Source organism: Trichechus manatus, unplaced genomic scaffold (assembly GCF_000243295.1).
Source record: "Trichechus manatus latirostris isolate Lorelei unplaced genomic scaffold, TriManLat1.0 scaffold00015, whole genome shotgun sequence".
Taxonomy (NCBI): domain Eukaryota; kingdom Metazoa; phylum Chordata; class Mammalia; order Sirenia; family Trichechidae; genus Trichechus; species Trichechus manatus.
This window is the reverse complement of record NW_004443951.1, coordinates 10,276,636-10,292,297: the sequence shown is the minus strand read 5'-3', so window position 1 is coordinate 10,292,297 and position 15,662 is coordinate 10,276,636. Positions and strand designations below refer to the sequence as shown.

At 39.8% G+C, this 15,662-nt stretch overlaps 1 protein-coding gene across 1 annotated transcript in view; it reads left to right on the top strand.

Moving 5' to 3' along the window:
* The window catches only part of MAST2 (microtubule associated serine/threonine kinase 2), a 250,767-nt gene that overhangs the window by 181,509 nt on the left and 53,596 nt on the right, over positions 1 to 15,662 (top strand). Inside the window, exon 6 of the mRNA XM_023727112.1 lies at positions 9,356 to 9,447. Within this exon, the coding sequence (XP_023582880.1) occupies positions 9,356 to 9,447 (92 nt within the window). The remainder of the gene's footprint in view (positions 1 to 9,355; positions 9,448 to 15,662) is intronic.

Sequence of the window (15,662 nt, the reverse complement as noted above, 5' to 3'; positions counted from 1 at the left end):
TAAGAATGTCACAAAGTAACATTATAGATAGACTATAAAATAAGTATATTTAAATTGATCAAAAGCATAAAAGAAGAAAACAAAAACAAGAGAGGAAGGAAAAAAAAGACACTTATTTAATAAAAAAGACCAGGCATGTTTGGAAAAAACATCAATTAGAATTCAAGGAATGAAATATATCACATCATTAAAATTGAAAACCAGTGGTTGGGTTAAATAGTAGATAGAGTTGTGGACAAAATTAGTAAAATTTTTATCTGGAATGCAGCACAGACATAGAAAGATGTAAAATATGAAAGAGAGCCAAGAAATATAGAAGATACAATAAGAAAGTCCAACAGAATATAGAGATGAGAAAGAGACAATATTCAAAAGGATAATGACTGAAACCTTCCAGAACTGATTAGGGGAAAAAATCATGAATCATCTATAAATAAAAATAAATCCTTATCTAGACACATTGTAATTAAATTGCAGAACCATAAAAATAGAGGGTCTTAAAAGCAATTAGAGAACCTTAAATAATCCACAAAAAACTATTAGAGCTGATAGATGAGTTCAGTAAGTTTACAAGATCAGTATACAAATGTCAGTTATATTTCTCTACACTAGCAATGAACAATCTGAAAGTGAAATTAAGAAAACAATTCCATTTAAAACAGCATCAAAAATTAAAAAGAAAAAAACTTAGAAATAAATTTAACCAAAGAAATGAAAACTTATATACTTAAAAGTACAAAACATTGTTGAAAGAAATTAAAGAAGATCTAATTAAATGGAAAGACACTCTGTGTTCATGGATCAGAAGACTCAATATTGTTAGATGGCAGAGTTCCCCAAACTGATCTGCAGATTTGATGTAATTGCTATCAAAATTCCAACTACGTTTTTTGCAGTGGAGTCCCTGAGTGTTGCAAATGATTGATGCCCTAGGCTGCTGTTGGTAGACTAAGTCCACCTAGAGGTGCCTGAGAAGATTTTTACTTCTAAAAAATTAGCCATGCAAAACGCTGGGAGCACAGTTCTACTCTGACACCCATGGGGTCGCCATGAGTTGGAATCTACTCGAAGGCAACTGATTTTTTGCAGCATTGATCAATCCAAGGAGACGTGCTGCCCCACCTTAGAAAAAGGTTTTGGTTTGGAGCATAGACTTTTTTCCTATTTCCACTGATTCTTGGTGCCTGCTTCTCCTGAAATGCATTCATTTGTTCAGCAAATAACTGAGCACCTCCTATGCTCCAGGTACTATTTGTAGGTGATTGGGAAGCATCATGGAGCCTATTATAGAGGAAAAGAAACAGACAATAAACATAATAAATAAATTAACTTATATAGTATGTTAGAAGGTGATAAGTGCTATTGGAGAAGAAAAAACTAGAGTAAGAGCGTTAGGGGAGAGCAGGTCACAGTATTAAATAGGGAAATTGGGAAGGTGACATTTAAGTAAAGTCTTGAAGGTTTTAAGGGATTTTTGCCCTTCCTACTTCACCCCCTATATTGCTTCAGGCTGGGGGGCAGGCTTCCTAACTAAATCTAGGGCAGCTCCCATAGTGGGTCAGATTTTCTGACAGCCTGCCAGCTACAGGCAGAAGAGATTTGAAGGCTGGGAACCAGCCACTTTCTAAATATGGCCACAGTTCAACATTGTTACAGAGGTTGCACGGTGTACTTTAACCTTTGTTCCCATTATCCATTGCGATGACCATGGTGAAGCATGTAGGAAGAAGAAATGCCAGACTTTAGCAAAGTGACCAAGTGACTGGGATGATATTGAGCAACAGTCTGTTTTAACCCAAGTCTTTGCAATAGGCAGGAGAGCATCAACTCAGTGGACTTCTAAGTTACCTCCCATCAACTTAGAGTTACTGTGCCTGACTCTGTGAACATCCAGTACTTCTATCTTACTGAGATGAAAGAATTAAGGCCTACCCCTTATCTTTTAGTATTCTGGGGAAATGGCCAGAGCCTGTTGAAATGGAAGAATTAGCCAGTTCCTTGTCTTGGATCTCAGCTGAGTCATGGCATCTGTACCAGGGTACCTGACCTTTTTTTCCCCTGGCAGCTGCTGCAGATTTGCCAAGTGAGATTATGTGTACCTTTATACAAAGGCATGCAGTCTGGAAATACTATCTTCAGGGTTTTGGATTTTATTTTAAATGTTAAATAAAATGGCAAATGAAATTAGAATCCATTGTCCCTTCAGTTGTAAGAGATTTTCATTTTCATACACAGGAAGTTTAGACATAATAGTTGGATATACCTTATGTGTACCAGATGTGCATGCGTCCTCTTTTAATTCTTGTAACAAATCACATTCATCCATTCATTCATTCAATGAATATTTATTGAGAGCCTGCCATGTGCCAGGCAGTGTTGTAGGCATTGAGGACTACAGCAGTGAACAAAACAAACAAACCCCCCTGCCCTTGTGGAGCTTATATTCTAAGGGGAAGAGAGGCAACAAACAAAATGAATGTGTAAAACACACAGTAAGTTAGATGGTGGTAACCGTTACCCTGTCCCGTTGCCATCGAGTCAATTCTGACTCATAGCGATCCTATAGGACAGAGTAGAATTGCCCCCATAGGGTTTCCAAGGAGCGGCTGGTGGATTCAAACTGCTGACCTTTTGGTTAGCAGCCTGAATTCTTAACTACTGCGCCACCAGGGCCTCGGTAAGTCTTATGGGGAAAAATAAATCAGGAAAGGGAGATAGAGAGTTTAGGGGGGGTATTATAATTTTAAATAGAATGATCAGGGAAAAATTCACTGAGAAGATTATATTTGAACAAAGACTTGAGGGGGGTAAGGGAACAAGCCCTGAGGCTGCCTGGGGGAAGAGCATTGTAGGCCAAGGAAACTTCAGTTGTAAAGACTCTGAGATAGTGGCATACTTGGCAGGTTCTGAGAAAAGTGAGGAGGCCAATGTGACTGGAGTAAAGTAAGCAAGAGAGAGAGGTAATGGAATCCAGATAATGTAAGACCTTGTAGGCCCTTGTAAGAACTTTGAATTTTAATCTTAGTGAGGTGGGGAGAATTTTAAGCAGTAGAGAGACATGATATTACTTACATTTAAAAAATTTTTACACCTTTATATGATATAATAGACTACATGTTTAAAACGTACAATTTGATGAGTTTTCAGGATATGTATAAATCACACGTCTGTCAGTTTGTCATACTGTGATGGTTTGCGTGTTGCTGTGATGCTGAAAGCTATACCAGCGGTATTTCAAATACCAGCAGGGTCACCCATGGTGGACAGTTTTCAGCTGACCTTCCAGACTAAGACAGACGAGGAAGAAGGACCCGGCAGTCTATTTATGAAAAGAATTAGCCGGTGAAAACCTTATGAATAGCAGCGGAACATTGTCTGATATAGTGCTGGAAGATGAGCCCCTCAGGTTGGAAGGCAGTCAAAAGATGACTAGGGAAGAGCTGCCTCCTCACAGTAGAGTCAGCCTTAATGACATGGATTGAGTCAAGCTTTCGGGACCTTGATTTGCTGATGTGGCATGACTCAAAATGACAAGAAACAGCTGCAGACATACATTAATAATCAGAATGTGGAATGCACGAAGTATGAATCTAGGAAAATTGGAAGTCATCAAAATGAAATGGAATGCATGAAGATTGATATCCTAGGCATTAGTGAGCTCAAATGGACTGGTATTGGCCGTTTTGAATCAGGTAGTCATATGGTCTGCTATGCCAGGAAGGACAAATTGAAGAGAATGGCATTGCATTCATCATCAAAAAGAACATTTCAAGATGTATCCTGAAGTACAGTGCTGTCAGTGATAGGGTAATATCCGTATGTCTACAAGGACGACCAGTTAATACGACTAATTATTCAAATTTATACACCAACTGCTAAGGCCAAAGATGAAGAAATTGAAGATTTTTACTAATTTCTGCAGTCTGAAATTGATCAAACATGCAATCAGGATTCATTGATAATTACTGGTGATTGGAATGCGAAAGCTGGAAACGAAGAAAACAGTAGTTGGAAAATAGGGTCTTGGTGATAGAAATGATGCTGGAGATTGCAGGATAGAATTTTCCAAGACCAATGACTCCTTCATTGCAAATACTTTTTTTCACCAACATAAACGGCAACTATACACATGGACCTCACCAGATGGAAGACACAGGAATCAAATTGACTACGTTTGTGGAAAGAGACAATAGAAAAGCTCAATATCATCAGTTAGAACAAGTTAGTTAGGCCTACTGTGGAACAGACCATCAATTGCATGTAAGTTGCAAGTTCAAGTTGAAACTGAAGAAAATTAGAACAAGTTCACGGAAGCCAAAGTACGACCTTAAGTATATCCCACCTGAGTTTAGAGACCATCTCAAGAATAGATTTGACGTGTTGAACAGTAATGACTGAAGACCAGATGAGTTGTGGAATGACATCAAGGACATCATATATGAAGAAAGCAAGAGGTCATTAAAAAGACAGGAGAGAAAGAAAAGACCTAAATGGATGTCAAAAGAGACTCTGAAACTTGCTCTTGAACATTGAGTAGCTAAAGGAAAAGGAAGAAATGAAGAAGTAAAAACTGAACAGAAGATTTCAAAGGGCAGCTCAAGAAGACAAAGTAAAGTATTATAACGATGTGCAAAGATCTGGAGATAGAAAACCAAAAGGGAAGAACACGCTCAGCATTTCTCAAGCTGAAAGAAATGAAGACAAAATTCAGGTTTTGAGTTGCAATATTGAAGGATTCTACGGGGAAAATACTAAATGATGCAGGAAGCATCAAAAGAAGATGGAAGGAATACACAGAGTCACTGTACCGAAAAGAATTTGTTGACATTCCACCATTTCAAGAAGTACCATATGATCAAGAACCAGTAGTACTGAAGGAAGAAGTCGAAACTGTACTGAAAGCATTGGCAAAAACCAAGGCCCCCGGAATTGACGGAATACCAATTGAGATGTTTCAGCAAACTGATGCAGCACTGGAAGTGCTCACTCTCCTATGCCAAGAAGCTTTGAAGACAGCTATCTGGCCAACCAACTGGAAGAGATCCATCTTTGTGCCCATTCCAAAGAAAGGTGATCCAACCGAATGCAGAAATTATCAAACAATGTCATTAATATCACACACAAGTAAAATTTTGTGAAAGATCATTCAGAAGCAGTTACAGCAGTATATCGACAAGGAACTGCCAGAAATTCAAGCCGGATTCAGAAGACAACGTGGAACCAGGGATATTGTTGCTAATGTTGGATGGATCTTGGCTGAAAGCAGAGAATACCAGCAAGATGTTTTCCTGTGTTTTATTGACTATGCAAAGGCATTTGACTGTGTGGATCATAATGCATTATGGATGACATTGCAAAGAATGGGAATTCCAGAACACTTAATTATGCTTGTGTGGAACCTGTACATAGTCCAAGAGGCAGTTGTGTGAACAGACCAAGGGAGTACTTCGTGGTTTACCATCAGGAAAGTTGTGCATCAGGGTTGTATCCTTTCACCATACCTATTCATTCTGTTTGCTGAGCAAATAATCCGAGAAGCTGAGCTATAAGAAGAAGACTATGATATCAGGATTGGAGGAAGACTTATTAACAATCTACGAAGTACAGATGACACAACCTTGCTTGCTGAAAGTGAAGAGGACTTGAAACACTTACTGATGAAGATCAAAGACTACAGCCTTCAGTATGGATTATACCTCCCCATAAAGAAAACAAAAATCCTCACAACTGGACCAATAAGCAACATCATGATAGACAGAGAAAAGATTGAAGCTGTCAAGGATTTCGTTTTACTTGGATCCACCGTCAACGCCCATGGAAGCATCAGTCAGGAAATCAGGAGACGCATTGCATTGGGCAAATCTGCTGCAAAAGACCTCTTCAAAGTGTTAAAAAGCAAAGATGTCAGTTTAAGCACTAAGGTGCACCTGACCAAAACCATGGTGTTTTCAGTTGCCTCATATGCATGGGAAAGCTGGACAATGCATAAAGAAGACTGAAGAAGAATTGATGTATTTGAATTATGGTATTGATGAAGAATATTGAATATACCATAGACTGTCAGAAGAATGAACAAATCTGTCTTCATAGAAATACAGCCAGAATACTCCTTAGAAGCAAGGATGGCGAGACTTCGTCTCACTTACTTTGGACATGTTATTGGGAGGGACCAATCCCTGGAGAAGGACATCATGCTTGGTAAAGTTAGGTGGTCAGTGAAAAAGAGGCAGACCCTCAACAAGATGGATTGACACAGTGGCTGCAACAATGGGCTAAAACATAACAATTGTGAGGATGGTGCAGGACCGGGCAGTGTTTCGTTCTGTTGTACGTAGCGTCCCTGTGAGTCGGAACCAACTTGACAGCACCTAACAACAACAACAACAACATAAATCTGTAAAACTGTTAGTGGTCAAGATAATGAACATACCTGTCATTCCCAAAAGTTTCCTCAGGCCTTGTTGTAATCCATTCCCTGCCTTCAGTCAGACAACCACTGGTCCGCTTTTTGTCACTGTAGATTAGTTAACATTTTCTAGAATTTTATATAAATGGAATTGTATAGTGTGTACTTTTCTGTCTGGCTTCTTGCTTTCAGTGTAATTATTTTGAGATTCATCCATGTTGTGTGTGAATCAATAGTTAATTCTGTTTTATTGCTGAGTAGTATTCTATTTTGTTGAAATACCATGATTTGTTTGCCCATTCGTCAGTGAATATTTGGGGTGATGTCCAGTTTTTGGCTATTACAAATAATAGACAGCATGTAGTTGGTGTGGCAAAAATATCCAGTCCAGAAATCTCTGCCTTAGTTTGGTATGTGTTTAGGACATTTGAATTTAATGTAATTATTGATGTAATTGGGTTTAAATCTCACTTGCTATTTGTTTTCTATTTGGCCCATCTGTGCTTGTTCCTCCTTTCTTCTTTATTTGCCTTCTTCTGGATTGAGTATTTCTCGTGATTCCATTTTATTTCCTTTGTCGGCATATTAGCTAAACTTATTTATTTTTGTTTTTTTAGTAGTTGCTTTAGTATTTATAATAAATATCTTTAATTTGTCACAGTTTAGCTTCCATAACATTTAATATAAGAGTCTTACAACAATATACTTATATTTCTTCCCTGACAGCCTTGGTGCTATTGTTGTCCTACATTTTACATCTACGTATGTCGTAAACCTCACAATACATTATTATTATATTTCTTTAAACAGTCAGTTATCCTTTAAAGAGATTTAAAAAGTAAAATCAAGTGATTTCTATTACCCACATATTTACTGTTTCTTGTGCTTTTCTTTTTCCTTTGTGTGGATCCAGATTTTCATCTGGTATCATTTTCCTTCTGCTTTTATATGCCTGGAAAAAGTCTTTATTTTGCCTACCTTTTTCCTCTCAATATTGAATTGTAGATTCAGTACTTTAAGATGTTTCTTCACTGTCTTCTGGTTTGTATTTTTTTCTGATGAGAAATCTGTTGTCATCGTTATCTTAATCATCAAATATACGTAATCATCATCTAGATCGCATTTAAAGCTATGAAACTGAAATAAATTATTTAGAAAGTGAGTGTAAGTAGAGGAGAAAACATTTCAGGTCTGACCCCCAGAGCACTGAATCATTTAGAAGTCAGGAAGAGAAGGAACCAGCAACGGTGAATGAAAAGCAGCAGCTAGTGAGGTAGGAGGAAAACCAGGAAAGCATCATGTCCTAGAAACTAAGTAAAGAAGAGTTACACAGACATTATGGTGAGCAAAGGAAACCAGACACCAAAAAACACATACCGTATGTCTTAGTTACCTAGTGCTGCTATAACACAAATAGCACAAATGGATGGCTTTGAAGAACAGAAATTTATTTTCTCACAGTTCTAGTGGCTAATTGTCCAAAATCAAGGTCTTGGCTATATCAATACTTGTTGGTAGCCCTGGGTTTTCCTCGGTTCCTTGGCTTGTAGACAGTCCTCACATGGTGTCTGTCTTCTTCCATTTGTGCATATGTCTCTGTGTCTATGCTGGTCTTTGTATAACTCAGAAGTGATTAGGCTTAGGACACACCTGACACTGGTATGGGCTCATAAACATAACAAAACCCTATTTCCAGACAAGATTACATCCACAAGTATAGGAATTAGAATTCCAACACATATTTTAGGGGGGACATAATTAAATTCATAACACTGTATAATTCCATTTATAAGAAATCCAACAACAAACAAAATTAATATATTGACATAGAAGTCAGAAAGTGGTTGGGAGACAGTGGTTAGTTGACTGGAGAGAGGCACAAAGGAACTTTCTGGGGTAATAGAAATTTTCTGTTTCTTGTTTTGGGTGTCGTTACATAGATGTATACAATCGTCAAGGCTCTTTGAACTGAACATTTAACATCTGTGCAGTTTATGGAATGTTTAAAAGAGGAAAGAGTTATGACTGTGTCAAATAATCTCTGATCAAATGTCACCTCATTAGTCAGGCCTGCCCTGACTACTACCGTGTCCACCTCCACACCAGTCTCTTTTATTTCCTTACCCTGTGGTTTTTTTTTTTTCCATAGTACTTTTCACTCCAGCTATGAGGACAGAGACTTTCTTTTGTTCCCTGACTGCTTCCTAGCACCTAGAACAGTGCCTGGTGCATAGTAGATGTTCCATAAATATTTGTTTGAATGAATATAAATGACAATCTTCCCTAATGCCGTTAAAAGATGGAGTGGCTTTCAAATACATTTACACAGACTTTTCAGTAGCAAGTATTGCATGAAATGGCTTTTCATCATGATCTGGTTTTCTTCAACCACAAACAAACAAACAAAAAAAAAGTCCTCAGGCATCACCATGTAATGGAAATCCAGCTTTATAGAGAGTATTTGTTCTGAAATTTATGGGGAAATGAGAATGTTACTTAATTCATTGATTAAGATAAAAGTGGTTTTAAAAATGTCTTAGATTAACAGTTTTCTTTTTATGGCAAGAACGTTAATTTTTATGAGATATGCAAATATGGCTTGTGTTTTTAATTGTCTGAATCAAATCTGGTCATTCTTTACTGGATACCATTTAATACATGTTTGCTGCCCTTAGGGAGATCCTTGTGTCCATTTGGGAGGCAAAACTTAAACAATGGCAAGGTGCAATGACAATACAAAAGTCAAGACAGCGTTATTCCAAGATAGAGCACAGTGAATTGTGAAATCTAACTGATGGAAATAGTAATTACGGACCCAGTTCAGAATTTGAAGTAATATACCACTAAGCCCATGAAATGGCATCATTCCTTTGTTCCTGGATAGCCACTCAAGACCTCTAGGCCCATGGTATTGTCATGTTATAACTGACATTTGTGTTTTCATTGCAGTTGTAGGACAAGTAACCGCAAGAGCTTGATTGTGACCTCTAGCACATCACCCACACTTCCACGGCCACACTCCCCACTCCATGGCCACACAGGTGAGTGAGTGAAGGTTAAGAAAGCTGGAATGGAGGGATGGCCACAGGTGTCCAGTTGCTACTGCACAGCTGATAATATTTGTTCTTTCCTGCTTCTTACTTCGTGTAGTTCAGTACATCACATTGTCACTTCACTTGGCTGACCGAAGCATACAGAATTCATTTGCTTTCTGTAGGAGAATGTGTTCTGTTTGCTTTTGATTCTTAGTTGTTTCTTACCTTGTCCTCTGAACATTCCTTTTGGTCTTATACATATCTTGGGGGTCAGGTATGTATCATGGTTCTATGGCCTTTGTTCTAGAGTGTTGACTGTATGTTATGGCTCCAGTCATTTAAGGCTATGTGATGAGGGGTCCATTAACATTTTGTCCTACCATGCCCGAGGGTCAGGACTCACAGAGAGAATTTTCTTCCTCATAGGATTCCTGTTAGCTTTCCCCCATCAGACCAGGAGAAGACAAAAACAAGAGGAATATTTCATGTTGATACTGATTTCACATATTGGAATTAAGCAAATGACCTCATACATTAAGACCCTGCTCTGTAGAATATGGGCTCCTCCAGACAGTATAAGGGTTGATTTACTTGCCTCTGATTGAGGAATATATAACAATTTTGAGGCTTGCATTGATTTCAGGCACACTCTGCCTGCCAGAGGAAGGGCAGAATTAGCTGTATATTTTGGGCTAGACATGTATTTTTCTATGCCAAGGGAGCCAAATCAGGGGCCCAGCTTTTCTGAAGGGGCTGCTGCACTGCTACACTGTTCATTGCTACACTGTTTACAGTGAAAGTTCTAGACCTAGGGTTAATTGAAAAGGAGCAGGCTTGGAACCCTAGGAAGCTGTTCAGAGCTTGCTGCCTGGGTTTGGTAAGCCATGGGCACTGTTGTTCTAAGCCTGAACTTGTCTACCTATGGTCAGTAAAACGGTACCAGAGCAATACTAAAGGCCTGCTTATCAAAGCAGATCAGAGATTGTCTCCTTGCTCACAATTTACTGAGTCTTTGGAGGGAGAAAGTAAAGGTGCATGTGGAGTAGTTTTCTGAGGACCCTGAGTCTGGCGATTCTGAGACTGATCTTTGCCCATGGAAGAAGGTTCTCACCTTTCTGGGCTCAAATTCCCTGAGCATAGAGGCCAGATAATTCATTGTGCCCCTGCCCCTTTTCCAGAGTCAGTAAACATCTTACGCACTAACTGTCACATACAAGATACCACCAAGAGCACAAGGGAACCCAGGGAATTGGAGACAACTTGGCATTTAAAGCAAAGCTCTTATTGTGTTTAGGTACTTTGGACCTGGAAATTGGCTGGGTTCTAGACTAGTTTGAATAGCACATCCTACCCTGAAACTTTGTAAAAACTTAGCGTACATCTGATCTGGCCTTTATATCACATAGAAGTAAATTTAGCATGTCCAAACCTTGCACATAGTCTCACAACTGTAATGTGAGTACTGGGCAGTAATTACTACTGGCTGCTCCTCTCTGAGATGATTGTGCTCCTGTCTATTTAGATTCCTGGCAATTAGAGTTTAGGACTAATTCTTTCCCTACTCAAGTGACTTTGTTTGAGCTAAGAACACCATCCGGCCTTTTCAGCCTGCCTGGGTCTGTGCTCTCTAGCTTTGAGTTAATATATGTAACATACTTAATAGTCTACGAATGTTAACTATGATCATCATCTCCCCGCAAATCATTTCAGAAAATCTGGGAGGAAGAATTGACCTGAAAGCCTAATCCAGCCAGATATTGAAAAAGGCAGCACTACTTGTTCCATACAGTCAAACTAGACATCAGATTGTATCCTCAAATCATGTATGTCCTTCACTTTGGGTCCACAGAATGCTAAGACCCTTTAACTTCATGTTTAACTCTGAATCTGTTGAATAATATGAGGCCTGTTGATATGAAGATAGGTCCACTTATTCCAAACAGTTCAGTTCAACATTAAGTATCTACTATATAAAAATAGGAGCCCTGCTGTGGGGACCATGGTCTTGGGGAACATCTAGCTCAATTGGCATGACACAGCTTATAAAGACAATGCTCTACATTCTACCTTGGTGAGTAGTGTCTGGGGTCTTAAAAGCCTGTGAGCGGCCATCTAAGATACGCCACTGGTCTCATCCCTTCGGGAGCAAGGGAGAATGAAGAGAACAGGATACAAGGAAAAGATTAGTCCAAAGGACTAGTTGTCCACAGCTACCAAGACCTCCACCGGACTGAGTCCAGTACAGGTAGATGGTGCCCGGCTACCACCACTGACTGCTCTGACCAGGATCACAACAGAGGGTTCTGGACAGAGCTGGAGAAGGATGTAGAGCATAATCTAACTCACAAAAAAAAGACCAGATTTACTGGCCTAAAGGAGACTGGAGAAACCTTGAGAGTATGGCCCCCAGACACCCTTTTAGCTCAGTGGTGAAGTTACCTCCAAGGTTCACTGTTTAGCCTGGGAGTGGACAGCCCCGTAAAACCAAATGAGACTAACGAGGTACAGGAGTCCAGTGACAAGGGCCAGAAGGCAGAAGGGGACAAGAAAGGTGGTGATAACCCAAGGTTGAGTAAGGATATTGTTGATGTGTTGTGAGATTGTTAACCATTGTTATAGGGCAACATCTGTAGTAACTGTTAAATGAGAAACTATTTTGTTCTGTAAGCCTTCATCTTAAGTGAGAATAACAGCACAATTGGAAGAACGTAGTCAATGTCACTGAACTGTGTATGTAGAAATTTTTGAAACAGTGTATCTTTGGCTATGTGTATTTTCACCAAAAAAAAAAAAAAGGTTGAGAATTTAGAGGGTTAATATGTTGTGGGGTTGTTAACCAATGTCATAAAACAACATGTGTACTACTGTTTCATGAGAAACTATTTGTTCTGTAAGCCTTCACCTGAAGTACAATAAAATACAAATAAAAAAAAAAAAATAGGAGCCCTGGTGGCGCAGTGGTTAAGAGCCCGGCTGCTAACCAAAAGGTTGACCGTTTGAATCCACTAGCTGCCTTGGAAACCCTATGGTTTCGGCATCGACTCAAAGGCAACAGGTTTATATATAAATAGGTAACAGCTACAGTAAGGTCAGTTCAGTAGTAACTTAGTCAACCATCTTGGAAATGGAACCTTCCTAATTCATTTATTTTTATTACCTAGCGTTATCCATTGTACAACTGTACCATAATTTACTTGTTCATTTTCTTATTGATGAACATTGTATCAGTCTAGGTCCAGTCAGGAAACAGAAGCCTCATAGTGATTTAAACAGGTAAAGTTAAAGAATTATTAAACTATGATAAAAGAGTAACTTTAAGATGTAAGGGAACTCTATAGGGTACTTGGGATGCTGAGGTAGAGTATCCAAGGATGAACAAACTTGGATGAAGGGCGCTTCCCCTAGGCTACATTCATACCTCCTTAGAGAAGGTGTAGTTGCAGCCTACGAGATGGCAGAGTATTGGCTGGTTTGCCAAGCCAAAGCTGGCTCACTTTCACTGGACAATCAGGAAACAACCCTCTGGTGCACATGGCAAATTGCATCCAGTGGGCAGCCATGCAGAGGGAGTGGGCAGGAGACCCAGACTGCATATCCCTCAGGAAGGCTGTGGGAGAAAACCTAGGGGTGGTGGACAGATCAGGCATGCAGAGGAAGTCAGGGCACCAGTGCCAGCAGGAGACCTGGAACACTGTTTGTGTAGAGGGGACTGTGGAAAAGTGTTCACCAGGTCAGGTCAGGGCTATAAGGTTGTTGGCATGTAGCTGGAGCAGAGCACCACTGCTTGTCTTCACACCCACACCATTGATGCTCGCTGCTGGAACTAGCAAGAGGAGACCCTTCCTCCTGCAGTGTGCTTCCAGCGCCCTCTGTTGAGAAAGTTTAATCTCGTGCTCACTGTAAAGGAGAAATGCTATAAGGAATTTTGTCCATTATCGTTGAGCAGGTATTAAAGACTGAATTTGGAGCCAAGAGACATTAAATTGTAAACTGACACAGGCATTTAGATTGTTTTGTTTCTTACTATTATAGTCAATGCTGCAACAAACATCCTTCCTCATATTCTTTTTTATAGATGTACAAAGATTTTTTTCCTAGGATTTATATATAGGTATGGAATTGCTGAGTCTTGAGATATATACTGTATAGATTTTTAGAAATAGGATTAATAGGTTAAAGAGTATGCATATTTTAATGACATTTGTTATTTATCATCTAACTGATTTTAAATTAGTATAGTGGAACTAAGACTATGCCTGCCTTACGCCTCAGTTCCTATCATTCAGAGTCGAGAGTAAGCCCCAGTAATCTACCGTCTTCACCCCTTAACAATTGCAGCCTCCCTGTCTCTGTCTGCCGTGGCTTCACTGGAACTAGTTTCATTATCCCTTATTCCTGTCTATGTCAGTCACCACAAGAGCCCTTCCCCCATCTCCTTCACTCTAATTCCTATAAACCTCTGAACATTCTCTGTTCTGTCTCTTTCTCTCATGCCTCCTCAGCTCCTAAAACTCTTCCATTATATCTTCTGGAATTCATAGTTCATTATCAGCAGATTCTCCTGTATCCTCAATCTAGTCTCTGAGCATTCCCTTCTTTCTTCTCTAATGGAATGCTGGTTCTCCCCTTACTTTGAACACTGATTCTCTTGCAGTTCTCTCAAGTGTTGACCCTTACCTCTCATACCATTGAACCTGGGAGAGTAGGTGTCCTTGTTTTCTCATTATTCTTCATCCCTTCTTCCTAATACCCCTAAGCTTTACACCATTAAATTATGCCATCTACTACCCATCATTAAAAAAAAAATACCAAACCTGTTACTGTTGAGTTGGTTCTGACTCACAGTGACCCTGTAAGACAGAGTGGGTCAGTGTGGTTTCCAAGGAGCCCCCATAGGGTTTCCAAGGAGCACCTGGTGGATTCAAACTGCCAAAAATCCCGACACATTGCAGCTGTAAAAAATTTAGCTTTTGACTCACCATTATTCTCTTTAATTCTACTCCTGTCTTATTCTTTCTTGATGGTTTCAGTATGTAGAAAGATCATTCAGTACATCAAAGATCAATAGTTGATCTTTCTAGTTCTTCGAACTCCTCTCTTCCAGTGAGCTTCTCCTCCCTGTATCTCAGCCATTTATGCCCATAGTCATACCTTAGACCTTGTCTCCGTAATTTCAGTTTCATTCTTCCTGTTTTCTGAGAACTACTTCTAATCTTTCTAGTAAGTGCTGTCTAAAAACCCCATCCCCACCCCCAGAAACAATAATTTGATCGCCAGGCCTCTAATCCACTGATTCTAACAGTTTTATTTATTTATTATTTTATTGTTGTAATTAAATGAAGTTTACATTTCAAGTTAGTCTCCCATACAGAATTTTTTTTTTTTAAACATACATTGTTATGAGACCCCAGCCGCTCACACCATTCTGCGACAGCACACTCCTCCCCTCCGCCCCTGATTCCCCATGAACATTCAACCAGCTCCTAACTCTCTCTGCGTTCCCCTCTCACCTCTGGACAGAAGCCGCCCCTTTGGTCTCTTGTATCTACTTGTCTAAGAGGCACAGTCTTCACAAGTATCACTTTATGTCCTACAGTCTAGTCCAATCCCTGTCTGAAGAGTTGGCCTCGGAAACTGTTTTAGTTCTGGGGTGATGGAGAGACCAGGGGCCATGCTTTCTGGGATTCCTCCAATCTTAGTCAACCATTAAGTCTGGTCTTCTTACTAGAATTTGAGTTCTGCATCCCATCGTTCTACTGCTCCATCAGGGACCCTCTGTTGTGTTCCCTGTCAGGACGTTCACCGGTGGTAGCCAGGCCCCATCTAGTTCTTCTGGTCTCAGGCTGATGAAGTCTCTAGTTTATGTGGCCCATTGTCTCTTGGGCCAGTACTTTCCTTGTGTTTTTCGTGTTCTTTGTTCTCCTTTACTCCAAGTGGTTGGGACCAATTGATGCATCTTAGATGGCGGCTTGCAAGCTTTTAAGACCCCAGACGCCACTCACCAAAGTAGGATGAAGAACATTTTCTTAATAAGGTTTGTTATGCCAATTGACATAGATGTCCCCTGAAACCATGATCCCCAGACCCCGCATCCCTGCTACTCTGTCTCTCAAAGTATTTGATTGTGTTGAGGAAACTTCTTAGCTTTGGTTTAGTCCAGTTGTGTTGGTTTCCCCTGTAGTGTGTGCTGTCCTTCCCTTCACCTAAGATGATTCTTATCT